At 61.2% G+C, this 26830-nt stretch overlaps 1 protein-coding gene across 6 annotated transcripts in view; it reads left to right on the top strand.

Annotated features, from left to right (window-relative positions):
• The window catches only part of PAK4 (p21 (RAC1) activated kinase 4), a 39429-nt gene extending 13029 nt beyond the window's left edge, over positions 1 to 26400 (top strand). For 2 of the 6 annotated variants that reach the window (XM_079119344.1, XM_079119348.1), the window contains exons 2-10: positions 15573 to 15646; positions 16727 to 16962; positions 19613 to 20071; positions 20222 to 20656; positions 22070 to 22203; positions 22530 to 22656; positions 23631 to 23756; positions 24899 to 25033; positions 25487 to 26400. In XM_079119344.1, the coding sequence (XP_078975470.1) occupies positions 16759 to 16962; positions 19613 to 20071; positions 20222 to 20656; positions 22070 to 22203; positions 22530 to 22656; positions 23631 to 23756; positions 24899 to 25033; positions 25487 to 25642 (1776 nt within the window). In that variant the 5' untranslated portion in view covers positions 15573 to 15646; positions 16727 to 16758 and the 3' untranslated portion in view covers positions 25643 to 26400. Of the gene's footprint in view, positions 1 to 6005; positions 6431 to 8112; positions 8270 to 12780; positions 15035 to 15570; positions 15647 to 16726; positions 16963 to 19612; positions 20072 to 20221; positions 20657 to 22069; positions 22204 to 22529; positions 22657 to 23630; positions 23757 to 24898; positions 25034 to 25486 lie in introns of those variants that run through there. The other 4 variants (XM_079119347.1, XM_079119346.1, XM_079119345.1 and 1 more) reach the window with 4 other exon arrangements.
• Positions 26401 to 26830: the final 430 nt, after the last annotated feature.

The raw sequence follows: 26830 nt of genomic DNA on the forward strand, positions 1-26830 counted from the left end.
TTCCCAGCCCCTCCACCTCGTCTTCCTCTACATCAGGATGGTACCACATGTCCTTTGGAGAACTGTGGTGACAGCTGTTGTGCTCCAGAGCTGTCATTACTCTTCTGCAGATCCTTTGACCTCAGCTGCCCCTCCCCTCCCACTCGGGCCCTCTCCACTCCTGGGCCTTGGGGACTCCGGCTGCCTCCCCCTGAGTGTTCTTGCCCTGAGCTCCCTTACTCTTTCTGATCTCGGCTGATATGCCACCACTTCTACTTCAGGAACCTGGGATAGGCACTATGTCCCTCTCTGTCCCTTCTCCCACTTGTTTACTAGAATGTCAGCTCCAGGAGAGCAGGGACTCTACCTTACTCACTGCTGTGTCCCCGGTGCCTGGAATAGTGCTTGGCAACCACTAAGAGCATAATCAAGAGTTGTGGGTGGCAGAATGAATGCAAGTACGATCAGATTAAGGGAGCAGACTTTGGCCAGGGTCAGACCTGCCCTACTGTATCCTGTGTGACCTTGGATTGGCACCTTCCCTCTCTGAACCCCACTGTCCTCTGCAAAATGGAGCGTTGACAGCACCCTCCTGGCTGCCTTGCTTCGCACTAGCCTGGAACTCTCTTGGATGCTTTGTGGGGCCTCATGGCTGTCCTATGTCTCCAGCACAGGGCACAGGTGAGCCAGGTGGGCAGGGGATGCCTCACCTGATCTTAACTCCTTCCACCTGCTGTGACCAGCTATGGTGCCCCAGGGCAGACCAGGACCAGGATGCCTTGGACTGTTGGGGGGCTCGAAAGGTGTCCTGGACAGAGTGCCCAGTGTGTGGGAAGGACTGGGTGTCTTGGCCTGAATCATAAGGTTCAGGGCTGTCTGCTTCCAGACCTCTCTTCCTTGCTGGAAGCAGGCCAGGAGCTGCACGAGGCCAAGGGCCCTGCTGTGACTGGTAGCAGTTGCAACCAGGGGGAGGGTGGGGAGAGGAGACCAGCTGAGACCTGCAGGCTGTGCAGACGCAGAGCACTCCCCGGGTCCCCAGTGCTGCCGGTCCTCTTGCCGGGGGAGAGTCTGGCCAAGTGCCTGAGGTCTCCATGTGCAGTTTCGAGACTAATTACCAGGCAGACGCCCCCGTGGCTGGGAAGTGAGGGGATGAGCACCGTGGCCACTGGCCACGTTTACCTCCCTTATTTTCTGTTTGTTGTTGTCTGTGTAGCTGGTGCAGGATTTTGGGTGCTGGCAAGAGAACAGAGAATCACCTCACTGACGTCCCTCGGGCCTGCCGCCCGGCTTGAAGACCAGCCCTGCTGGCCCGGTTGCAGCCTGCAGAGGCTGTCGCCATGTGCCCGGCCTCCCTGGTTCCTGATGCTTTCCTAAGCAGCCCAGCTTCATTCTGCAGGGTCAGGCCATGGGAGGTGGCACAGGGCGGGTGGCGCGGTGGCAGCTTGCATGCGAGCACTTTGCTCTCGCCGTCCCTCTGGGTGGATGAAGGCAGAGCAGTGCTGTGGGAACCACTCTTCGGCAGGTCAGAGGTGCCCTGCTCTGAGGCAGCCGTGATTCTGTCACCCAGGCTGCTCCTGTAGCACCAGCCTCAAGTGGCAGTGGAAGCGGCCCTTCCTGTCCACAGTGAGCACACTGGCGCCAGGTCACCAAGTGGGACTCAGGTGCAGGCCCTGAGCACCTGTGTAGTATAAAGGGTGCTGGTGCTGCCCTGCCCAGGTCAGTGTGTCATGTAGAGGGACCTTCCCTGCAGGAGGGAAGGGATTGGGGTCTGGGGCCAGAGGGTATTTCCCCTCCCCTCCCCATTTCCCGTTAGCCAGGCACTTGCGGCCCTTCATGGGAACCCTCTGGGGTAGAGATTGCCCTTCAGCCTCCCCTGCTGGGCTGGGTTTGCTACCCGGCTCCGTTCCCTACAGCTGAGTGACTCTGGGCATGTGGCACCCCTGCCCTGCCTCTGTTGGCCTGTTCCCCATTTGGGAAACTGGTTGTGATAAGGTACATTCATCCATGGAAAGCACTCAGCACTCAGCTGGCGCTGAGAGACTCCTTAGTGTCACCGTCAGGAGCATTGTCATCGCCACTCATTGGTTCATTTAGCAGACTGGCTGTGTCCCCCTGCAAGTCCAGCCTGTCAGCCACCTCCCTGACAGACTGGTGGTGACCTGTCAGGCTGAGGCCCTGCCCTCATGGGACTCATAGATACGTACCAGGTTCAGTGACAGCAGGGGTGGGCGGGGGGCCCCGCAGCTGTGAGAGGCCCAGACTTCAGGGGAGGAAATCTGGCAAGGCTTCCTGGAGGAGGAGGCGTCTGGGCTGAGGCCAAAAGGAGCAGGAGTTAGTGTGTGGAAGGCTGTTTCGAGGAGAACGATGGCAAGTTCAAAGCAAAAAGATGGAAAAGGACCTGACATTTTAAATGTTATTAATATTTTAAGTAAACTTTTTACTGTGAGATAATTGTGGATTTGCACGCAGTTCTGAGCACCCTGTAAGAGAGGCCTGGTGCATTCTGTACCTGTTCCCCTCCATGGTGACATCTTGAGAACTGTGCAGACAAGACCACAACCAGAGTGTCGACTTTTGTAGTGACCAGGATGCAGAGCATGCCATCACAAGTAGCCCTCCTGATGTCCACTCAGCCACCTGTTCCCCAGGTTGCAATTCTGTCCTTTCAAGAATGTCATGCAGGGCTGGGGTTGTGGCTCGGGTAGAGCGCTTGCCTAGCATGTGTGAGTCTCTGGGTTGGATTCTCAACGCTGCATGTAAATAAATAATAATAAAGGTCCATCAACAACTAAAAAAATACTAAAAAAAAAAAAAAGAAAAAATGTGAGTGGAAGCATGCCATTGGTCGCCTTTGGAATTGGCCTTATTCACGCAGCATGCTCCTTGAGCGTCATGCAGTTGACGTGTGCAGAGCCCCTTGTGCTGGGTCGCTGTGTTGTACTGTGCGGTGGGTTTTTAACCATCCATCAGTGAAGCGTGTCTGCTTATTTCCCATGTTTTGCTATTAAAATAAAGCTGCTGTAAATACTCATGTGCAGGTTTTTGCGTGGCACCTAAATTTTCCTTTCTCTGGGACAGATACCCAAGGCAGGATGGTGGTGGCATGTTTTGAGGCAGTCAGCGGGCCCTTCCCAGAGGGCCCGCACCATTTTGTGTTCCCACCAGCAATGTGTGAGTGATCCGCTTCTCTGCAGCCTCACCAGCATTTGGTATTCTCACTGCTTTTATTTTGACTCTTCTAGTAATCGGGTAGTAAGATGTCATTGTGGCTTTCTGTACGTCTCTGACGGCTAAGGATGTCGAACATCCCGTCCTGTGCTTATCTGCCATCTGAGCATCCTCCTTGGTGGAATGTCTCATGTCGTCTGTTCCTTTTTCTTATTGGATTGTTTGTTCGTTTGTTGCTGTTGAGGTCTGAGAAGGCTTTATCTATCCTAGATACTAGTCCTGGGTCAGATGTGTGATTGGCAAACCTTCTTCCCTGTCTCAGCTTGCTTTTTTTGTCCTTTTCACATGGACTTTTGTAGAGCGAAAGGTTTTAATTTTGATGGGGTCACTTTATTAATTTTTCCTTTTATGGATTGTGCTTTTGGTGCTCGTCTGGAGCCCTGTGCCTTGTGCTAGATCCTGAGGATAGTGCCCTAGTTTTTTTTCCTTGAAGTTTCATAGGTGTACATTGTGCGTTTAAGTCCATGATGCATTATGAGTTAATTTCGTGCAAAGCATGAGGTTTAGATCAAGGGTTGCTTGTTTGTTTTTTCAAATGGATGTCCAGCTCTTCCAGCATCATGTGTTGGAAACGCTCTCTTCCACCAGCCTCCTCTGCTTCTTGGTCAAGAATCAGTTAACTGCAGTGAGCCACCACTTCCCACCTGCTGGGATGACTGCTATCATCAAAACAAAATAACCAGTGCTGAGAGGATGTGGAGAGATCAGAGCCCCATGCTTTGCTGGCGGACATGTCAAATGGTGCAGCCGCTGTGGGGACCAATTTGCAGTTTCTCAGGCTAAACATGGGAGTACCGTGTCATCCGGCAGTTCCACTCCCACGTGAGAACAGGCACGTGGACAGATATCTGTACACCCAGGGTCATAGCAGCGTTGTTCACAGTAGCCAAAAGATGTGAGTGACCTCACGTCGTCGGTACATGAATGAAGACAATGTGGTGCACACCGTGGAATATCATTCAGCCATGAAAAGGCTGATGCTGTTATGTGCCAAACCTTGAAAACACGCTGGGTGAATAAGCCAGTTACGGAGGAGATGGCGATTGATTCCACTTGTGTGAGGGCCCAGAGTGGACAGCTTCAAGGGAAAGAAGCAGCAGAGAGCTTCCCGCGCTGAATGGGCGCAGAAGGGAGCAGCTACTTTGGTTGGGACAGTTTTGGTTAGGAGCGATCCAAAGGCACGGGTGTAGATGTGGTGGTGGCATGGTGTTGTGACTGTATTCAGGGCTACACAAGTGAGTTTAAATAGTTAGTGATAGACACTGTATGTTTCGCCACAAGAAAAAAAAATTTTTAAGAACCCACGTAGGTCTCTTGGTGCAGGTGTGTTTCTGGGCTCCCGTGCTGTTCCCTGATCTGCACGTGTCACGCGCTGCACCTCTGTGGTGTCCTCAGTGCTGGGTGCAGTGGTAACTGCCACTCTGTTCCCTTCCCCAGCGCGCCCAGCTGGAGCCCTCCCAGGCCTGGGCCAGGGCGGAACTGAGGCTCATCCGGCCTCAGGCACCCTCGCTTCTCCTCGCCTCAGGCCCAGTGTCCTACCCATCACAAGTGTTGCTTTTTCTTGGTGGATGGAACTCACGGGTGTCCCTCTGCAGCTCCTGCTGTCCTGGCTGCTGTCCTCGTTTGCTGGGCCAGCGCTGCCCCTCACCTCCCGTCCCACATCAGGCCACTCGATCCCACCCTCCACTGGGGAGCCAGAGTCAGACCCTGGAAGCTCACACCTGTCCTCAGGGCCACTGCAGGCCCCTTGCCCCTTGTGCCTGCCTCCAGCACCCTGTCCTCCCTCAGGCCCTGTCTCGCCTGTCCCTCCAGCTGCTGGCATCAGTGAGAATTTCACATTTTGTGTAAACTTGTCCGTGAGTTCCACAGGACAGGGACTGCCGTGTTTCCACCAGCCTGGGGGGCGTGAGCTGGTTGGATCTCTGCTGAGGACGCAGGAACATGGGTAGTGACGAGCGGCCAGAGCAGGTGACTGGCGGGAGAGAGGAAATGAGACCCGAGGTAGGCACAACCCAGGGACCCAGCGAGGAGATAGCTTTAGCTGCGTGGCCCGAGTACATTTTCAGCAGAGAAGGACAGTCAGATTAGGTTTACAAAGGTCTCTCTGACCCAGAAGGACAGCAGAGGCTTCGAATGGCATTTGGTGAAAGAGGACATTCACATGGCTGCTTATCCTGAGCAGGAAGCGCACGAGAAAACCGGGTGCAAGGTGCCGTCCCACCTGGCTGGAGAGATCAGAGGGCGGTGCACCCTGTGCCTGGGGCTTGGGCCGTGAGGGGCAGCCTTCTCGGTCATTCTGCATGTGGGCCTGGACCTGCAGACAGGCGACTGCCTGCACAACCTCGCGCAAAAGACAGAGCCACGACCTGCTCTGGGGGCTGGCTCAGGCAGCAAGCCCTTCCGCTGGGCTGGAAGCAGCAAGGCGCATGGCCCAGACCAAGGCAGGCACGCAGAATCACCACCACAGGCACGGACGTGTCGTGTGTGCACTTGTGTTCTTTAAGGTCATGATTGTGGAATATACACAGCATCCGCGGCTGCTGCAGCTAGACTGCTGGGCCAGTTTCTCCCGCGTGCCCTGCATAGAGTGCCTCTCGGGCCAGGCCATCGGTCCCTTGCCCTCCTCTTTGGTTTTGGCCATGTCTGTGTGCATCCGTCCTAAGCAACCTCCTTTCCTCCTTGTCTGGTTTTGAACTTTATCCAAACAAAATCCTGGGGGATGTTGTTTGTGCTGCTTGTGTTTAGCGTCCTTTTTCATATTTACCCACGTGTGTGTGAGCCATTCATCACCCACTGTGTCGCCTCCCAGGGAACCAGAGGTTGCCCCTGACTGGCCTTCCCCGTGGACAGCACGTCTTGTGTTCAGACCTAGCTGATTGAGACTGTGCTTCGGCATGAACCTCCCCGGCCTGTGCGCCAGGCAAGCCCTTGCCAGGTGCCAGGTGTGTCTTCACACACTTGGGAAGCTGCCAGACTCCTCCCCAGTCCAGCAGTGAAGGAGTGCCAAGGACTGTTTTTGAGGAAAGCAAGGTGCAGAGCTTGGGTTTTTAAAGGCATGGAGGCGAGTGTGCAGGTGCGCAGGATCTCAGAAATGGCCAGCCGACTCTGGCAGGGCTCGCCTCCAGGACTGAGTGGGCGCAGGGCAGGAGGACGGCTGACTGCTCTTCACCCCTGGTGCCTTTTGGCTTTGGAACGGTGCACCTAAGAGATGGAAAGGAAAGGGGTAGGTACCCTGAAGGCTGCGAATCCCCCCACAGCGCCCTCAGGACCTTGCTTCCTGCAGCTCGCCAGGCTGCCCAGTCCCAACCGCCTCCCCCACCAGAGCGCAAACCAGCTGGTCTGGTTTGGGGAGATGGCCCCATCTGACTCCTCTCTGGGTGGCTGCTGGTAGGTGCCCCACCCCCATAGGAGGTGGAGCCTGAGATTTGGGTCGCCTGGGGTCCCCTAGGCCTGGTCCAGCCCTTGGCAGGGTGGGCAGGTGATGGACAGAGGGGTGGGTGGTGGCCGTGGGCTCTTGGTGCAGTGCCATCCTCCCAGCACCTGTCCTGTGCATGGGGGGGGGTGCTGTCCTCAGGGAGCTGGCTGCAGTTGGTGGGGGGCAAAACGGGTGGGCAGGACACAGGCGTCTGCCCACATGCCCACCTTGCCACCTGCTCACTGCTCTCACTGTGCTCATCAGGATCTGGGACCCTGTTCTGGGCCCGGCATCCAGTAGACAGCGGATGGGTCCCTGCCACTCCCTGAGCCAGAGCCCCTAGCAGAGGCCCCCTCCGCTGTCAGACCCTGGGGCAGGGAGTTTGTTCAGGTAGCTCACTGCTGACCTCTCGGGCCTCCTGCCCCCGTGTGAGTGATGGGAGAGGGACAGGCGGGTGGGCTGGTGTGGGAGGCACAGGGCAGCGTGGTCAGGCCCCAGCCTGGAGTGTCAGGGAGGGCTTCCGAGAGCAGGCGCCTGAGTCCCTGGCCCCTCCGTCACGAAGTGCTCAGCCCTGGAAGGGACAGTCAGGTTTTCACACAGCGGCCTGTGCCCTGGGCCAGCCAAGGCTCTGCAGGGAAGGTGAGATCTGAGGGAGAGGGAGGTATGGTGGGTAGCTGGGGCTCCCTCCTAAGGGTTCTGGGTGGTGGATCTGAGCAAACTCGCCTTGGTTACAGGCACAAAGGTAGGCGGCCTGCCTGGAATCTGCCCCTGGCCTCCCCGGGTAAGTCACTTGGCCCCCAGGCCTCAGCTTCTCCATTTTAAAATGGACCTGCTGAGGCCTCTGTCCCATCCTATGTGGTGGCGGGGTGACCACACTAAGATCAGAGCTGTCCCAGAGTGGTTCTCCGTCGAGGCGGGCTGCTAGCAGGGCTGGCCTCTCCCAGGGAGACAGGGCCAGCAGAAGGCATCCAGGAGTCCCAGCCTCCCCGCGTCCTCTCTCCCGGTCCTCCGTCGCATCTGCCTTCCCAGCCACCCTCCACCCCCCCTCTCTGGTGCTCTTGCAACACTGGCGGGAATCCCATGGTGGGGGCTAGCTCCAGCTCTCCAGCCACCCCTCCACATCAGAGGCCACCTGCCCCTTGCCCAGAGGCACTTCACCTCACACCTCACTGCCCTCCTGTGTGCCCCCAGAGCATGTTGTTTCTAACCCACTGGCCTCCAGGCACCCCTAGGCACTCTGCCCTGCTCTGCTGTGGCTTCCTGGCCCTGGTGGCCAGCCTGGCATCAGGGGTTGAGGTGGGCGTGTGTGTTGGAGACTGAGCCTGCTGAAGTAAAGGCTGTGGTTGGGGTCCCCAGCCAGCCATCCCACTGTCCTGCAGCTGTGGGCCACGTGGCCCACCCCCCCCCCCCCCCCAGCTGGCTCTGGTCTCCCAGCTTGCCCCGCCTCCCGCCTCCTGTGGGTGGGAGCCACAGCCAGGCTGAGCTGCTGCCAGGGCAGGGCCGCGTCACCAGCACCGCCAGGGAGGCCGGGTGTGGAGGCAGCCACTTTCCTCAGTGGGTTCTCTACATCCACACGCCCTGCCCTCCCAGGTGGCACCTCTGTCAGCCGCCCCTTTGAGGGTGGCCCTGGAGCAGGGAAGAGGAAGGAGGAGGTGAGCTGGCCGGGCCTCAGCAGGAGGAGGGAGAGGGCCGGGCTGGGGGAGGGGGCGGTCTTGCTGCCTGGCCACTGGAGCCAATGTGGGCGTGCCTCTCTGTGGACCACGCCTCTCAGGCTGGAGAGGGGGCGGGGTCATGGTTGTTCCTGTGTGTGAGGTGGCTGGTGTCTGTCAGCTAGGAAGGTTGATGGGGCTTAACCTGGTGTCTTAGCAGGTCCCCGAGCCTCTGTGCCAGCATGTTCCCAGGGTCTGGTGTGCCCAGGCCGGGAGGGTTCCTGCTGTAACTGAGTCACTCTGGGAATGCGCCTGTGTCTCTCGGAGGGGGCGCATTACCTGCTGCTGTGTGTCTTGTGGTCCAGCTTTGTATCCTGGGGCCTTCCTAGTTTGGGAATGTCTTGGGTACACCTCTCCTGTCAAGTCTGGCCGTCACGGAGCGGCCATGGAATTGCGTGCCTGCGGCGCATCCCTGTGTTCTAGGGGAAGGCTGTGGTCTATAGTGTGTCCTTGTGACACGTCTCTCTTGGGAGTTGCTGCCTCTCTGGGGTGTGTGGGTCTTTGCATATTTGTGGAGGGGGTCCCGGGCCCCACTCTGGGCTGCCTCCGCCCCAGCCCTGTTGTCGAGAATTCACTCAGAGTCCGCAGGCTCCAGAGCTACTTCCCCCACACCCCCCTCCATGCCTCTGAAGCTCTGTTGGCGCCCGTGTTCCCAGAGCAGGACCTCGGGCTCAGGGCACGTGTCCCTCCCAGAGCTTTACAGTGAGCAATTCACTGAGCCTACCACCAGCTTCCCGCACCCATGCTCCTGTGACCCTGCAACCAGGTGCTTAGGATGTTGCAGGGTAGAGGGTGGATTGCTAGGTTCTCCCTGTGTGGCCAGTGTCTGTCATCGTGTGTGTCTGGCTGTCCATTCTGCATGTCTGCGAGGTGGTCTCGGAGCTCCGTTGTGTGTAGTGTCCCCCTGCGCCATGGAGTGTGCATGCATGTGTGTCTGTAGCAGGATGGCTACATGCTCGTTTTGGTTACTGTCATTGGGCTCCACCATAAGAGCACAGGTGTGTGCAGTGGACCTCAGTTGCTGCATAGTGTGTCACGTAGCCCTAGGGGGTAGGGCGAGGGCTCGAGTTCCCAGCCAGGGAGGGGCCGGCGCCTCTTATCTGTCCTGTTCTCCCTCCTTCCTGCCCGGCCTCAGGGGAGGAGTGAGTGCGTCCTGATCTGATTCCAGTCCTGAGGCTCACCCACGCTCAGGTTTGCTGTGGCATCCATTCCCACCCTGGGCGCCTCCAGGGACCAGGGGCAACAATGTCCTTTCTGTCCGTGCCCCATTGTGCCTGGCCTGTTTGGAGGCGGGGGCTGGTGGGGTAAAGGAAGCACCGGCTCTGTTCACCCTCTGTGCTGTTCCCCCTAGTGCTGGGCAGGGACGGGGGTGCAGGGGACTAGGATGGCTGCAGCCTGCCTTTGGAAGAGGCTGCCCTGCCCGTCGACTGGTGGCCTGTCACAGTGCCTCCTTCCCGACCCTGGGGAAGTGAGACGGGGCAGGCACGTTCTGCCGGGGCAGCCCGTGCCCAGCGTGCTCTTTGACGTGTTCGCTCGGTCATTCCTTCGTTGGTGTAGGAGCTGCAGGAGAGTGGTGACAGCAGTGGGCAACTTGAAGTGGGGACCCTCGGGGCCCCTACATGCTGTCCTCCTGTCATCTCATTTTCTTGTCCAAACTTTCCCATGAGGTGGGGGCTCTCATTACCCCCAATCTGCAGATGAGAACACGGAGGCCCAGAGAGGCTGAGTGATTTGTCCCAGGGGCACACAGCTCAGAATGGTACAGTTGGTACCGAGTCTGGGTAGTTTGCTCTTGACTGCCCACAGCCTGCAGGGCCAGCCCTGTGCTGGGCGGTGGTCAGAAGCAGGTCCTGTCCTCGTGGGGCTACTGTCCACTGGGGGAAGCAGTGTTTACCAAAAGGCCACCTGAGCAGATATGCAGCACTGGCTGCGAGGGCGCCTCAAAGAGCAGGTGAGGAGTGGGCTTGGGGGCGTGGGGGGACCCCACCAAGTGCTCAGTCTGTGAAGGCGTGGCGGGGGAGGCAGTGCTGCCTCTGGGCTCTCCGGAGGGCCCGCTGCCCACGGTGAGGGCACCCCGGGTCTGGGTGGTGTATGGCATGTCCCCCACTGTGGTCACTAGTGGACTTCTAGAGGCTTCTCCATGGGCCACGCCTCTTTACGGTGGCTGAAACGTGCAACCACAGCTTCACGTTCCCTGGCCACGCGGCTTGGGAGTGGTTGGTAAGGCTCCTTGTGGTGGGGGCAGCCTGGGTGGTCACTGTGGGGCGTGTTGGAGCATGCCAGCTCTCTGCTGAGTCCTGAGGCATCAAGGTCAGGCTGTGAGGCAGAGTGGAACCGAGGCCTGGGACTCCTGCCTGCCCCTCCCTCCCCTCCCTGCTCCTCCTCCGGTTCAGGGCTCCTCATGGGCTCAAGATGCCAGGGAGCCACACTGTCCTGGGGCTTGGAGGAAGGGCCTACGTGTGACACCCAGTGGCGAGTGCCCTGGGGAAACAGAAAGCAGGGCCCAGAGTTTGTTGTGGGGTTTGTTGGTCTGACCTCTCTGAGGACCTAAATATCAAGCAGCTCTGGGCAAAAGGGGCAGTAGGTAGGGAGCTCCTGGGGACGCAGCGGGCTTTGATGTGGCCAAGATGCGGGAGGGGGCACCCTCTTGGCTAGAGCAGAGCAAGCGGGGAGGCCAGGTGGGAGGGGCGGGTGAGGCAGCGGCAGGTCCCTCTGCCCGAGCTCCAGGAGGAGGGGCCGGAGGAGTTTGTTCCTTTGCTGACACCAGCTCCCTGTCACCAGCAGCTTTCCCATCTTGGTCCTGGTCACTGTGCTCATGTCCCGTAACCCTCTGGGGTCCCTCCTCAGGACTGGAACCCCCATTCCCCCTGACGCGGCTCTCTGCCCTGCAGCCCTGCCTCCTGGCCCGCCTCGGGCCCCTGCGCAGGCCCCTGAGCACCTCCTGAACTGGCCTGTTTTCCTCCTGGGACTTCCCGCCGGCTGACCAGATCTGATTTGTCTCTGCTACTGTCCGCTCCTTCTGGGAGGCGAGCCTGCAGGCCCAGGGCTGTTTCTGGCCAGCCCGCCCGCTGCTGCAGGCACCCCTGGGCCTGGCAGAGTCCACCTCTGTGGTTTGCGGGCCAGCAGGTTGATGGGGGGTGGGTGTCGCAGCGTCGCTTGTGCAGAGAGGTGTTTCCTAGAAGGGCTGGAGGACATGCAGCCCTGCACGATGCTGGGAGATGTGGGTCGGGAGGGAGTGGCGTGGTGGCCAGCACTGGCGGCGGTGTGGAGCAGGGATGGCATGGCACTGTGGCGCGGCGCAGTGAGGAGCCAGACCGCCCTCGCCACCAGAGCACAGCCTGCGAGGTGGGGTCACGGAGCAGGAGTGGTGGCTGAGGGAGGCGGCCAGGTGGGGGCCTTCGTGCAGGCCAGGGCCAGCGGGCACTTCTTCCTGACCCTTCCTCATAGGGATTCACGTGGGTGACAAGGAAAGATGCCTGTGACCCTGGCCACGTCCCCTGTGCTTCCCCTGGGCCCCAGTTCCACCTGGGTCAGCCTGGAGTCGGGGTAGAGGCGGGCCGAAGGAGTTCTGGCCACACGTGTGCATGCGTGGCACACCCCCACCAGGCAGCATTGTCACGCGGGGGGCTTGCTCTTGCCCCTGGCCGAGTCACGGGCAGTGGTATTGTTTTCTTCTCATGACAGGTGGCAGGGTGGGACGAGCAGGTGAGGAAGTGACTGGAAGCACACTCGTGTGCTGGCTGGGGCAGAGACTGCCGGTGTTACAGGAGTCAGGAGATGTTTTTCCATTGAAATAAACATTTTCCGTGTTAAAGGATACAAAATGTGCCTGCAGTTTAGGATCGAACACTGGACTTCAGAGGCAGCCGTGCCGGTGGCCGGGGCTGGACGCTGCTCCTTCTGGTCTCTCCCCTGGGGGTCCCTGGGTCTCTGTCTGCCTCTGGGTTCCACGTGTTTCTCCCGACTTTTCAATGCCACTGGCCTCATCTGCGGAGGCTGGGGTGGTACAGCAAGCACAGGTGACCCGCCTCTTCACCAGCTGTTCCTCGAGGACCTGCTCAGGGCGGGGCAGCACTGTGGGTGTCGGGGTATTGCAGGGAGCAAGATGGTGACGGTCCCTGCTCTCGAGGAGCTGACCTTCTAAGGGAAGAGATAGACACGGAAGGGTCAGAGTCTCTCTCTCTCTCTTTCTCACACACACACACACACACATATCCCTTATTTACCCCATATGTATATGGCAAGTGCAGCGAGGACAGATAGGACAGAGGGTGAAAGGTCAGGAAGAGACATATGAGTGCAGACACACGTGGGGGAGCGTGGGAGAGGAGAGGAGCCCCTTGTAGACGAGCTGAGGAGAGTCGGGGTGCAGCCCTGCACAGGCATTCATCTGGGCATGCGTCTGGGGTCTGAAGGTGGGCGAGGCGACCGTGTGGCTGGGAGGGAAAGAGGGCAGTGAGGTGATGGGCAGATCCTGCAGGGACCTGTGGGCCCGAGGGAGCGAAGGGCTTGCAGGTTTCTTCTCTGGAGTGGTTTGGACCATCTGCAGAGCTGGTTCTGCCTGGTGGCTTTGGAGAACCATTTCGCCTTTGCGAGCTCGTTTCCACATCTGCAAACTGGGGCCCGGAATGGCCACTGCACCAAGGTTGGAGGGCATCTATGAGTTCCACTTCGGCACCTGCTCTGAGGTGTGGGTCCCCTCATGGTAGAGATGATGGTGTTGGTCCCGGAGCTGAGCCCAGTGAGCTGCATCTGGCAGCGGGGCTGGTTTCCTGCCTCCTTTCTGCCGCACGCAGCCATGCCAGAGGCAAGAAACGACAGAGCAGCCCCAGGGTCGGGGTCTGTTAGCCCTGCACTGTGTGTCCTGCTGCCCACGGAGGCCAGGACAGTCCAGATAGGAGGGGACTCCAGAGGGACCAGGGCACAAGAGGAAAGGCAAGGTCTGGGCATAGGAAAGACAGGAGGGTGCAGGGCTATGGCCAGGGCCAGCCTTGGAGATGACAACAGACAACCCAACAGCCAGGCCGCAGCCCTGGGCAGGACAGGTGGGCAGAGCCCAGCCTCTGCTGCCCGCTGCCCAGGTCCACATCCTGGCTGCCTCTCACTGCGCACCCTGGACGTGGGGTTCCCCCTCTGGGTCTCAGTTTCTGCATTTTGGGATCGGGATGATGACAGTGTTTGTGTCTGAGGCTGGCCACAAGGACCGGACACGATCGGGCACGGAAGCAGGGTGAGCACGCGCTGGCCTCTGCAGCTCACATGGCCGCAGATGCAGGGTCAGACAGGCCAAGCTGACTTCTCTCCTGCTCCCTCGCTGTTGCCTGGGCAAATGGGCTGTCCTCTCTGCCTTTTCCTTGTCCATGGCACTTGTAGTGTCCCCTTCCTCCTGGGCCAGATGCTGGTTCAGTGAGGCGTGTGGGTGAGGCGAGGGCTGGGCAGGCACTGCAGTCGGGCTGGCCGCTGTGGGTCAAGCTGGCCTGCATGGAGCGCTCACTGGGTGCAGCTTGACTTGACCAGACCCTGCGGACTGGGGGGCCACCAGTGCCTCGTTCTCCTGAGTGAAGAACAGGCTGGACATGAAGACAGGTCCCAGGAGGTGGAGCACAAGCTGGGGTGCCATGCTCGTGCAACTCCAGGGAGCAACTGCCATCATCTCCCTCCGCTAACGGGAGGAGACGGAGGCGCAGGGCAGAGTCGTGGCCTGGACTGTGATCGAGCTCCCTGGAGGGCTGTGTCGGGTCCCCCGCTTCACAGATGTGGGGAGGTCGCACAGCTGCTAAGAGCGAACCTGGCTGCCTGGCTCTCAGGTTCCCAGCCGACCAGCACTCCCCGTCCCTGCCCTCGAGGCCAGAGCTTCTGACGGGGGAGCTGCAGGGCTTGGAACCGAATGGGTGGGGCTCCTGCCTGGTCATTATAAACACGGCCAGTTCCTCTGTTTGTCCTGTCCTCTGTGCTGTGCCCAGAGGAAAGGGGTGGCCCAGGCAAATATCCGGAGGTGTGCCCCTCTGCCCCCTTCCTCTGCAGGGTCACATGAAGCTATAGCATGCAAGGTGGCTTAAGGGGGAATAAATGGGGCTTGGGGCCCATGGGAGGGCAGGCCACCCTGGACAGCCCCACCCGTCTTGGCTCTGAGTTCCTCCCACCTGTCCCTCCCTCCCCTGGGTTTAGCGAGGGGTCACATGGCTGACTGTGCCTGCAGAGGCCGTGGGAGCTGCCTTAGTGTCCCCAGACAGTGGGAGAAGGAGCAGACAAACAGAGTGGAAAGTTCAAGATAAAGAACAGGCTGGACATGGGGTCACAGGACACAGAGCCGGAGCTAGAGTTCCTTGCAAGGGGTGGAGGTGGGGGACCGTCGAGGTTGTAGGGACAATCCTGGGAGCTGGGACTGGAGACTCTAGCTGAGCTGGGAAGCAGAGCGTGGCCAGGGCCACCAGGACCGACCAGGCGTGAACGGCTGGGAAGGCAGATAGTGTTTAGGAACTGGCCCTGAAGAGACTGCACAGGGGCTTGCTCACCTGCCTGGGGTCAGAGAAGGGGCTGGGGTGGAAGCGGAGGGGGCCCTGTCCCTCAGGTCTGCCTCACCACACACCCGGGCTCCCAGAGCCCAGAGCCTGCAGAGAAACAGGACCAGCCCGGGAATCCTGGCCAGACCTGGCCCTGACCACCCGCTGGCCTCTGGGGACCAGCTGAGACAGGTTGGCTGGTGAGTCCCCACCCGCCTCCCACTGGGTTCCTGCTGCCAGACCGGTTCCCCTGGTCGGCTCTCCAGGCCGCCTCTCTGGCCAGGGCTGGCTGCCTCCCGCTCAGAGGTGCGCTCCAGGGTGGGGACACAGGGCTGCAGACCCTCTGCAGGTACCCTCTCACTGGGGCCATGAGACTGGGTGCCCCCTGTACCCAGCACTGGGAACCAGCTGGGAGCAGGACAGACATCCTCACCAGAGCATCGCTCCTTGTCCTGTTGCCTCAGCTCCCACGTCCCCTCTTCCTTCCGAAGCCACCTTAGCCCACGCTGCCATCCCTCCCTGGCTTGGCCTGGTACACCCTGTGATCCCAGGCCTGACCACTCTGAGCTGTCACTATCTCTCCTTTCTGTCCCATAGAGATACCCCATGAGGTCAGAGACTGTTTAGATCACCACTGTGCCTGGCACCAGCCAGCCAAGAGCTGGGCACAGGGGAGGCCACGGCGAGTTCCTGAAGGATGAGTGACGAGTGGACGGACGCTTTCTCCCTGTTTTACAGATGAGTAACCCGAAGCCCCGAGAGGAGACGTCACCTGCCCTTGGGCACTTCTAGCCCAGCCACCCTCAAACCAGGTCTGTGTGACTCCAGGGCCCAAGTGTTGGGACATCTGGGTGGGGGCTGCCCCGCAACAGGGCGCCAGGGCCTGGGGCCCCTCCTCCTCAGCTCCAGCGAGTCCTTTCTGCTGATGGTGGCAGCACTGGGTGTCGCCCATGCCCAGCCCTGAGCTGGGCACTTTGCCTGCTCATTCGTTCCCCACGACAGCCCTATGGGCTGGGCCAGCACATGGAGGGCTTCAGCCACTTACCAGGGTCACAGGCAGCAAATGGCAGAGAGGGATTTGTTCTCTGGACACCTGCTTCTCTGCCATCCTTTCTTGGGCTCCTGTAGGCTGCCACCATCAGCCTCCCCTTTTGGCCTGTGACAAATCCCAGACCCTAAAATCAGGGTCGTGTCACAGTGAGGGTCCCTGGTGCCCTATCTGTCCATGACCGTTGGTGAGATCGCAGCTGAAGGAGGGCAGCATCTGGAGCCCAGGGTCAGGCCACGGGGCAGGGGTGTTGGCCCACTGCTCATGTGTGCCAGGCCTGGGGGTGGGACCTGGAGGCAACTGGGTGGACAGGCCTGGCCCAGGCAGGTGTTCTATTGGAGGTGTGATGTAAATATTAGGCTAGGGGACACGAGAAGCCGCCCCAGACTTTTCGCAAGTTAAACCATCTCTGAAGGTGACATGATGGAGGCTCGTGGGACGTGGGGGCTGTTTTACTTGGGGTGGGGGAGGATTCGCTGACCGCTCAGGGCACCCACGAGGAGAGGACGGGAGCATGGCAGGGGAGGGCGTCCCAAGCAGAGGAACGGCCACCGGAAGGCACTGAGTCTCGAGGGCTGACATGTGGAGGTGAGACGGTGGGGTGTCACGGGCTGCCAGGAGGACACCAGCCCTGAGGGAGAAGAGCCGCAGGGCTGTGCCCTGACCTGATTGCCCAGATGAGGCCAGGAGGGCCGGGATCCGGTCCCAGGAAACTCCTGCCTCCCACCCTCCAGGTGGGAGGGGGTCTGGAAGTGGCCAGGGCAGAGGAGAGGCAGGGGAACAGGTAGGTGTGGGCGAGTGCCCACTGCCACCGACCTACCACCACTGGTGCACCCTCCTGCAGGGGCTCCGCTCCAGGAGCCTGGGGCCGGCGCCATGTTTGGAAAGAGGAAGAAGCGGGTGGAGATCTCCGCGCCATCCAACTTTGAGCATCGCGTGCACACGGGCTTCGACCAACATGAGCAAAAGTTCACGGGGCTGCCCCGCCAGTGGCAGAGCCTGATCGAGGAGTCAGCCCGCCGGCCCAAGCCCCTCATCGACCCGGCCTGCATCACCTCCATCCAGCCTGGGGCCCCCAAGGTACACCGCCACCCCACCGCCTTCCTGGACTCGCACCGCTCCAGAGCAGCCCAGCCCTGACCCCATACTCGACCCCTGACCCTCCCCGCATCCGTGGCCCTGGCACTGAGCTTTCCCACTCCCCCACCCACTTCCATGCTTACCCCAGCCCGAACCTTGCTGGTCCCCACACCTGCCTCCAGGCCTCCAGGCCTGAGCTGTCATCCTGCCCCCAGACAGTGAGGCCACCACGTAGTCCAGACTGGGAGAGGGCACACAGAGGAGGCCCCGGACCCAGGCCAGGGCCGAGAGGGAGCGTCTCAGACCAGCAGAGCTGCAGGCTGGAGAGGAGTGAGGCAGGCGTGGGAGGAGAGGGCCCCTAGGAAGCACTGGGTGCCTCGAGTGCTTCGGGGTTTCTACACATTGACCAGGGTGGGACTGGAGCTGTGGCGTGGTCTCAGGGCCCGTCCTCCTCTCCCTGGTCTGCCTCTGTGTGAATTAAGCAGTGGTCCTGATGCTGGGGAGCTCTGCAGCCAGGCTGGCCCAGGGGTGCGGGGTGCCGTGGTGGGCTGGTAAAGCCAACCTCAGAGAGAGGGCTTTATTCCAAGCCGGAGGTGGGGGAGTGTGGCTAGGTTTGTCCCCAGTGGGTAGAGATGGGTGTGCCTGTCACTCAGCAGACTGGCGCACTGGCAGGCCAGTGGTGACTCATCTTCTCCCAGTGCCCTGGCAGGGAGGAGGCCCGAGGTCAGCAGGTTGACCTTGGACCCAGCGCTGAGTCTAGGCCTGGGGCCGCTGAGTGCGTATGGGGCCCTGCTCCATGCTTCCCCTGCTTTGCCTTCTGTGCCTCTGCCTAGAAAGCCAGAGACGGCTCGTCCCGTGCTGGGCTTTGGCTTCATGATGCGCGCCAGCCACAGCCCAGCGGTAGCCACCTCCATGGGTGAGCGCTGGCTCTTCTGTGCCTGCAGCTGCCCGCAGCCCTCCACACCCACCGTGGCCACTTGCGTGCAGGTGTGCCCATTCTAGGTGGCTCTTCTTGCCATCCAGGAGTCCTGCCCTGCACCTGTCTTAATTCACACCTGACTCAATCCAGCACTGTCCCCAGGACCCATGGACTCTGTATTTGCTGCCCAGGCCAGGTGTCTCCCCACTTCTCCCAGGGACCTCCCTTCCCCCCTCTGACACCACAGCCCAGCCAGGCGGCCTCCTTGCTCTCCTGCCATCTTGGGACAAGGCCGGGCCCCAGGCTGGCAGCTGACACCAGAAGGCAGGGCAACAGCGGCCACCGGTGCTGTTTTTTGCACATTAGAGATAGTCCTGGGCCCATGTCGCTGCTGCCAAGATCAGCAGCATGAGGCCGAGCCCCTGTCAGCAGGTGCACTTCCTGGCTCATCGTGGCCTTTTCCCCACTTGCCTCCTCCCTTCTCCCTGGATTATCATGTCTGCTGAGCACCTTCTGTGTGCCAGATGCTGCTTTAGGGACTGAGATGTCGCAGGACTGGAAACGAACAGGAGAAAACTGTTGCTGCCCCCAGGACCATGGCACCTGCAGAGCCCAGCAATGGACAGATGTGCTTACACTACCCCGGATTTAATCCCTAGAGAAAAAAGAAGGCCGGGAGTGCTGGGGGCTGGGGGTGGAGCCTTGGCAGGGGCTGGGGGCCACCAAATCTGAGAAACCCGGTTTTGAGCAGAGACCTGAAGGCTGGGCAGGAAGAAACATTGGGGCTGCTTGGGGAAGCTGTAGGTTCCAGGCAGAGAGAATGGCCAGTGTGGAGGCCCCGAGCCGGACTCGCGTCTGGGGGGTTTATGTTTTGTTTTTTCTGTACCAGGGATTGAACCCAGGAGCGCTTAACCACTAAGCCACATCCCCAGCCCTTTTTATTTTTATTTTGAGACAGGGTCTCACTGAGCTGCTTAGAGCCTCACTTAAGTTACTGAGGCTGGCCTTGAACTTGGGAGCCTCAGCTTCCTGAGCTGCTGGGATGACAGGCGCATGCCATCATGCCCGATGTGTCTGGTGTTTTTGAAGAGCAATCAGGAGGCCGTAGTGTGTGGAGCTTAGAGGGTGTAGGAGAGCCAGGACTCCACCCAGGGGCAGGCAGCGGGTGGCCAGGGAGATGGAGGGCTGGGTGGACACAGGATGCGTTTGCACTTGCCATGCAGCCCCAGGTCCCTCTTACCCTCCAGTTTGGGCCCAAGCATGTCCACTCTCCCTGCACCCCACCTTCAGCCTCCAGGGGAGCCGAGCTGGTTTCGGGGTTAGCAACCCTGGTAGCCTGCAGGGAGGAAGTGCCCAGCTGGGCCCTGGACAGCCTCCTGTAATTGCAGCTCTCTGGCGCTGATCACAGGGTGGGGTGCCTCCCTCCTCCACCCCCGAGCAGAACTCCTCCCGGCCCAGGGAGCCGGAGGAAGATAGGGGCCTGCTGCCCAGGTGCCATCATCCGGGTCCTGGGGTGGCGGCTGGCGTGGGAGTGCACCTCAGCTCCCTTCCTGCTGCGGAGGCGTTGGGAGGGCTGCGGGCCCCGCCCCACCCCCACCCCTCATCACCCATGGCATCTCTTCATTCCGTCTCTGTCTTGTCTCTGTGTCGTGTCGTCCTGTCTGTCGGATGCACTTCCTGTGTCCCTTCCTCCTTGCCCGGCCCCCACCCTGCCATTGCCTGGGACCCCAGACCATCGTGCGGGGCAGCAAAAGTGCCAAGGATGGGGCCCTCACGCTGCTGCTGGACGAATTTGAGAACATGTCGGTGACACGCTCCAACTCCTTGCGGAGAGACAGCCCACCACCCTCCACCCGCGCCCGCCAGGAAAATGGGATGCCTGAGGAGCAGGCCACCACAGCCAGAGGGGGCCCAGAGAAGTCTGGCGGCCGAGGCCGGGTCACCAGTCGCAGCGAGGCGGGTGGCAGCAGTGGTGACAGGCGACGGGTGGGGCCCGAGAAGAGGCCCAAATCCTCCAGGGAGGGCCCAGGAGGGCCCCAGGAGTCCTCCCGGGATAAACGCCCCCTCTCTGGGCCTGACGTCGGCACCCCCCAGCCTGCCAATCTGGCCAGTGGGGCAAAACTGGCGGCCGGCAGGCCCTTTAACACGTACCCGCGGGCCGATACGGACCACCCGTCCCGGGGTGCCCAGGTAACCCGTCCCCCGCTGTTCCCTTCCCACTGTTTCCCCTGCCTACCTGCCAGCCCCAGTCCACCCCTGCACATCACTCATCCTGACCACCGTGCGTCTGTCAGAAGTGGCCCTGGCCCCCCACTCAGCCACCTCTCTCTTCTGTTTCAGGGAGAGCCTCACAGCAAGGCCCCGAACGGGCCATCAGCAGGGGCCCTGGCTGCCCCCCAGTCCTCCTCCCGGCCTCCCACACGAGCCCACGGCACCCCCAGCCCTGGAGTGCTGGGTCCCCACGCTTCCGAGCCCCAGCTGGCCCCTCCGGCCCGTGCCCTTGCCACCCCTGCTGGGCCCCCTGCCCTTGGGCCCCCTGGGCCCCGCTCACCCCAGCGGGAGCCACAGCGAGTGTCCCATGAGCAGTTCCGGGCTGCCCTTCAGCTGGTAGTGGACCCTGGGGACCCCCGCTCCTACCTGGACAACTTCATCAAGATCGGTGAGGGCTCCACGGGCATTGTGTGCATCGCCACCGTGCGCAGCTCAGGCAAGCTGGTGGCCGTCAAGAAGATGGACTTACGCAAGCAGCAGAGGCGTGAGCTGCTGTTCAATGAGGTGGGTGGGAGTCGCCTCGGAGGCCGAGTGCCAGAGCTGGGCTGCTGGCCCCTGGCTTCCCCCGCCCCGCCTGCGCGTTTCCACAGCTGCGGCATCCGCTCTGCCCCACGGTGCCCACTGTGTCTCCATCCACTGCCAGCGCCCCATGCCTCGCACAGGGTCCTCGGGCCCACAGAAGCCCTCCCTCAGCATCCTCTGGGCCTTGCCCCCTGCCAAGGACCCGCTGGCCTACAGTGTCCCCTTCAGGGATAGTCCCCCTCTGCTTCCCTGTCCCCAGGAGGCCCCACCACCCCTGTCTCCAAGACAGTGCCCTGGGCTCTCCTTGCCTCCCACCCATGTCTCCATGCAGCCCCTCCCCTCCCCCTCCTACTCAGTATCCTCTTCCCTGCCTCCCACTTGATGTCCCTGAACACTCCCCATACAAGAGCCAAGGGCTGCCAGGTGTGGTGGTGCACGCCTTTAATCCCAGCAGCTCAGGAGGCTGAGGCAGGAGGATCGCAAGTTCAAAGCCAGCCTCAGCAACTTAGACCCTGTCTCAAAATTTTAAAAATTATTAAAAAAAAAACAAACAGCCTGGGGGATGTGGCACAGTGGTCCTCACCCCAGCAAAAACAGAGCCAAGGGGTGACTGGCATGTAGGCCAGCCATGTCCACCCGCTGTACAGACTCAGCACCCGGTGCTCTCAGGGTGGGGCCCTGGCCCCTTCGCTGCCCTTCTAGGTCCTTCGTGATCCAGCCCCAACTCGGCACTTGGTCTGGTTTCCTGCTCTGGCTCTGTGGCCTCTTTCATAGGCAGCTCCTTGCTCTGTCCCCAAGGGGAGTCTGGGTGGGAGAAGTGTCTCTCCTCCTGACATAGGAGTCCCCAGAGGAGCTCGGGTCAGGTCAGAGGTTGGAGGTCATGGGGCATGAACTGTCTTTCTGTCTCTGCCCTTGCTCCCCCTAACCTGTTCCCCACCCCACTTGCAGCTGCACCCTGGGCCCCGCCCACCCCATCCCCTGTGAGCAGTGTCCCCACCACCCCTAGGCCTTCCCCTGGCCCATCCTGGCCTGGAATTCCTCGTCCCCACAGGGGCCTATATTTGAACCTGAGACTCCTCTCAGCCTGCACTTGGACTCTCCTGCCTCCCCCTCCCAAGGCCAGCCTGATGGCCAGGGCCAGTCAGACTAGCCCAGGGTTGGGCAGAGGTTAAGGTCAGAAAGCATGGGTGGTGCATGGGGTGAAGGGTATACCCCAAATGGAGGAGTTAGGCCTCCAGCTGGCTTTGGGGTCTGCTCCAGTCGGGCAGTGAGGAAGGCGACCCAGGTGACCCAGTGAGTAGAAGGGAGCGGGGAGCCAGTCCTGTGTCAAGAGGGAGGGGAGGCTGGCTGGCGGGCCTCCTCGCTGAGCCCCGATTGCCCCGGTTGCCCCGCCAGGTGGTGATCATGAGGGACTACCAGCACGAGAACGTGGTGGAGATGTACAACAGCTACCTGGTGGGCGACGAGCTCTGGGTAGTCATGGAGTTCCTGGAGGGCGGCGCCCTCACTGACATCGTCACCCACACCAGGTATGTGGCTGGCTGCACCCGCCTGACCACCAGCCTGCTGGCTCCCAAGCTCCCAGCATGGACCTCTCCTGTGACAGAGCCAAGTCCCCTCTAGATCCTGTGGGCAAGGCCCCACCGCAGAGCCAGCAGTGCTGTGCGGCCCCAGCAAGGCGTCATGTCTTCTTGGATTCTTTCCCATCCCCGTCAAGGCTGGTCTCTGCGTCCCGCCTGGACTCCTCAGGGTGGGGTGTGTCTTCTCAGATCTCCCCGCACCCCAAGGCAGAGCCAGGTCCCTCTCAGACCCCTGAAGCAGGGCTCTGTCCGCCCCCTTGCCCCCGGCCCCGCAGGATGAATGAGGAGCAGATCGCCGCCGTGTGCCTGGCCGTGCTGCAGGCCCTGTCTGTGCTCCACGCCCAGGGCGTCATCCACAGGGACATCAAGAGCGACTCAATCCTGCTGACTCATGACGGCAGGGTAAGGGGCTCCACCACGATTCCCTAGGTCCCCTCTGTAGTTGGGGGTACATGCTGACCCCCAGTTTAGCAGTGCAAGGAATAGTAAGCTGATCTGTTTCTCACAGAATAGTCCAGAGTCTGAGCCCAGGTCGCAGGGGGCCCAGGCTGGCCAGGCTCTGTGTCCGCACAGACCTGGGCCCAGAGGGATGTGCTTAGGTCGACAGCTTGTGGCCGCCTGCTTCTCCCTCTGCGGAAACCAGCTCCCGACGAGCCCCAGCCTGTCCCCCTGTTTGGGCGGAGACTCTGAATCCTGGGCTGTGTGCGAGCCAGCCGGTACCCAGAACTCGCGTTTATAAGCCAAGGGGGGCGTGATTTTCTTTGGGGAAGGAATCCTGGGGCCATCACATTCTTGCAGAAGTTGCGTCCCACTGCACCCCAGGAAAGCGCAGCCTCCTCCCATGAGGGCAGAGGAGAGCACACTGTTTTCACAGTCTTGAGGTGGAAAATCCAAGACCCTTGACAGATGTGTTTGGGGAGCACTGTGAGCCTCCTGAAGCTGTGAGTGCCCCGTGAGAGCCTGTGATTTGGAAAGATCTGTAGCCACCTCAGGAGTCTGAAGGAGCCCGTTGTTCCAGATCCTCAGTTCTGTTGCTGCTCCGTCTGCCTGTCTCCCCCGCCACCCCTTACACACACACTCACAGAGCCCTGTTACTTGTCTCAGTCCCACCCCGCTTTGGTATGTGCAGGACTCAGGTCACTTCCCCCAGGAGCCCCAGGGCGCCTGGTGTCCTCTATAGTTTGTTAGGACCACAGCCACAGGAGCCTGAGGGCTCCCCAGCCGGAGGCTGAGCTCCCCAGGGCTCAGCTCCAGAGCCCTGCTCTCGCCTCTGGCTGTACCGTGGAGCCAGGGTATTCAAGGCCAAGGAATGAGGCAGGCGGGCCCTGCTGCCCCGTAGGCCAGCACCTCTGACCCTGTGCTCTCTGCTGCCCTAGGTGAAGCTGTCAGACTTCGGGTTCTGCGCCCAGGTGAGCAAGGAGGTGCCCCGGAGGAAGTCACTGGTTGGCACACCCTACTGGATGGCCCCGGAACTCATCTCCCGCCTTCCCTACGGGCCAGAGGTGAGCCCAGCAGTGGCCCAGCTGTCCTGGTGACATCCCAGAACAGCCCTAGTGGTGGGACTGAGGTGGGGCAGTCCGGGGAGGGGTTGCCAGGGAGGGTGACGGAAGCGGGCAGCGTGCTGTTGTCACTGACGGAGGAGTCTGGTTCTGAGCCAGGCCCAGGCCATGGCGGTGGGAACAATGCTGAACAGAAGTGGCTGTGGTCCTGCCTGACAGTGGGCCAGAGGCCATGGACAGCGGGGCTTCTGGCTGGTGTGGCCCGAAGGGTTCTTGCAGATGCTGTAACCGGGGGTTCACGTGAGAGGTGGGATTTCCATTCTCCATTGGGAAAGCCAGAGCTGGCTTCCTGGAGGCCAGCTTCCCTCAGTGGCTGCTCTCCTCTAGAGACTTGGCCACAGTCCCACCCATTCCGTCCCGGCTGCTTGCCCTGGCCTGTGTCCCTCCTCTTGTACCCGCTTGGCCCCGGGGACTCCTCCCTATTCAATCCACAAGACTTGACCCAGTGCCTGGCCATGAGAAAGGCATTCTGGGAAGCACATTGTGGGGGACTTCAGGCTGGAGTGGGGTCACATAGGAAGGGGAAGCTGCTGTGAATCTGAGGGGACATCTCAGAATGGCCTGTGAGTGACAGAAATCCTCACAATCAGATTTAGCAAAATGTGAAGACCGGGGATCCCAGCACTGTCCCCCCAGTGTTTCATTCCCAACCCCAGTCCCTCAGAGTGGCCTTTGCTCTGGCGGGGACACATCTCTCCCTCGTGAGTCTCAGTGTTGTCAGGATGTTTTAGCTGAAGTCCCAGGACCAGCTCTGGCTCAGCTTGGGTCACGTGCCCCATGCCGAACCAATCCCTGTGTCCCCACCACTGATCTGGCAGCCCAGGTCATGGACCCACCTGGGACCTAGTGTGTTGAGGCAGCGTCTCAGCAGAGGAGGCCCGAGTGCAGTTAGCGGAGAGCAGGCGGGCAGCACCTCGGGGCTCCTGGATGGGAGCACGTGGCATCGGGCCACCGGACTCCCGGGGGTGCTCAGGGTCCAGGGAGTCCAGGAGCACAGAGGCGAGGGCGGAACCAGATCATCACTCCCAGGGCTTCCCTGGGGACTGGCGTCCCTCCCTGCCAGCCCTGCTGTCCCTTCCTCCCAGGTGGACATCTGGTCGTTGGGGGTGATGGTGATTGAGATGGTGGATGGGGAGCCCCCCTACTTCAATGAGCCACCCCTCAAAGCCATGAAGATGATCCGGGACAACCTGCCGCCCCGACTGAAGAACCTGCACAAGGTGGGCCCTCCTGGTGGAGGCTGTGAGGGGCACCCAGCCCCAGCCTCCTGTGCCAGCAGGTGTGGGGGGACCGAGCCTGGGTGGGGACGGCAGCGTCCACAGGGCCCCCGCACTCTCGCCATCACAGAGGTTGCTGAATGCGTGCCGCACAGCCCCGCACCACCCCAGATGGGTCTGTGCACTTAGAGGCAGGGGACAGGGGACAGGCCTTCCCGGTTGAGGACCCACTCCTTGAAAATGGACTGCCTCAGGCCTTGCTGCGGCCACGTCCTCCCAGACCACAGATGTGGGGAGGAAGCGAGCCCTGGAGGCCTTTGGGTGGGCCGCCCAGCTCGAGCTCCGAACACCTCCACCCCCTGACAGCACGTGCCAGGCGCATCTGCGGAGGAAAGGGTGCCTGAAGGAAGTGGACCCAGTGCCGGCCATCCCTTGACCCTGCCTGCCTTCCCACAGGTGTCGCCATCCCTCAAGGGCTTCCTGGACCGCCTGCTGGTGCGTGACCCAGCCCAGCGGGCCACCGCGGCCGAGCTGCTGAAGCACCCGTTCCTGGCCAAGGCAGGGCCACCCGCCAGCATCGTGCCCCTCATGCGCCAGAACCGCACCAGATGAGGCCTGGCACCCTGGCCCTGAACCAAAGAGCCCCTTGGGTCATCCTGCCCTGCCGGAGGCCAGTAGGGCACCGTCCCCCCGTCCTCCCAGCCCACGAGACACTCATGTGGCGCCACCCTCCTCGCTGGGGGCTTGGTGGGACCCTACTACTGAACTCTGGTTTTGGGCTTTGTGACCCTTAGAAACACAGGGCCTTGGAGCAAGTGAAGCTCCTAAGACCCCCACCCTTGGGACAGGCCCTCCCTGTGTTCCGTCTGCAGGAAGGAAGGCGGCCCGCCCATCACTGGAAATTGCAGCAGGGTCGCTGCGGGCAGATAACACCAGGAACGAGGGGTGTGCACACGCGTGCGCGTCTGCTCTCTGAAGTCCAGCTCCTCTGTCCTCAGCCGCGGGTGGGCGTCTCTGAGACCTTGCCTGGCATCCAGCCTCCCCTGAGCCGTTGTGGAGGCCAGCCTGAATGTTTGAAGAGTGGCCTTTCTCCAGAGTCCTGCACAGGCTGTGGCCGGAGGGGAGACGGTCAGGCCCCCCCGCAGCCCCGGCCTCGGCAGCACATGACTACTGCACCAGGACAGCCTCCGTTTTCTAGAAATCTATTTATATTGTCATTTTATAACACTAGCCCCTGCCCCCACGTGGGGCAGTCGATCCTTGTCCTATGGGGTGGCACAGGGACAGAACCACTGCCTGAAGATCAGGTTCCTGCCCCCGCCCTCCCCCGCCAAGTCGGTTTTACAATTAAAACGTTTTCTTGTTTTGTGTGCTGTGTGGACGGTGCCGCGGGCCCTGCCTGGCTGCTTGGGGTGGGAATTCGTGGGCAGGGGCCGGGCCAGCCCAGGATGCTGTGGCTGATGATGCCCCACCCAGGCCCAGGTGGCACTGGGACCGCCCGTCCAGGGGGCAGCCAGCCGGAGAGGGTCCAGGAGCTGCAGTCGCCCAGTTGCAGCTTCCGGGACTTAAGGCCGTCCTGCGCGTGCCATGGGCCATGAGAGGCCTCCGCAGTCTGGCCAGTAGGCTGGCGGCCCAGGGCCAGCTGGACGAAGCCCAGTGACCTGCAGGCGCAGCCTGAGCTGCTTCCTCTGCTGCCGAGGGCCTAGCCCAACCGGGAGGGGGAGCACCTGCTCTGAGTGCCCGTCCAGCGTCCTCCCCGGCACCCAAGCGGTGGGCAGAGGCAGAACGGCCAAGTCTCCA

This window comes from Sciurus vulgaris (genome assembly GCF_902686455.1).
Source record: "Sciurus vulgaris genome assembly, chromosome: 17".
Lineage (NCBI taxonomy): Eukaryota > Metazoa > Chordata > Mammalia > Rodentia > Sciuridae > Sciurus > Sciurus vulgaris.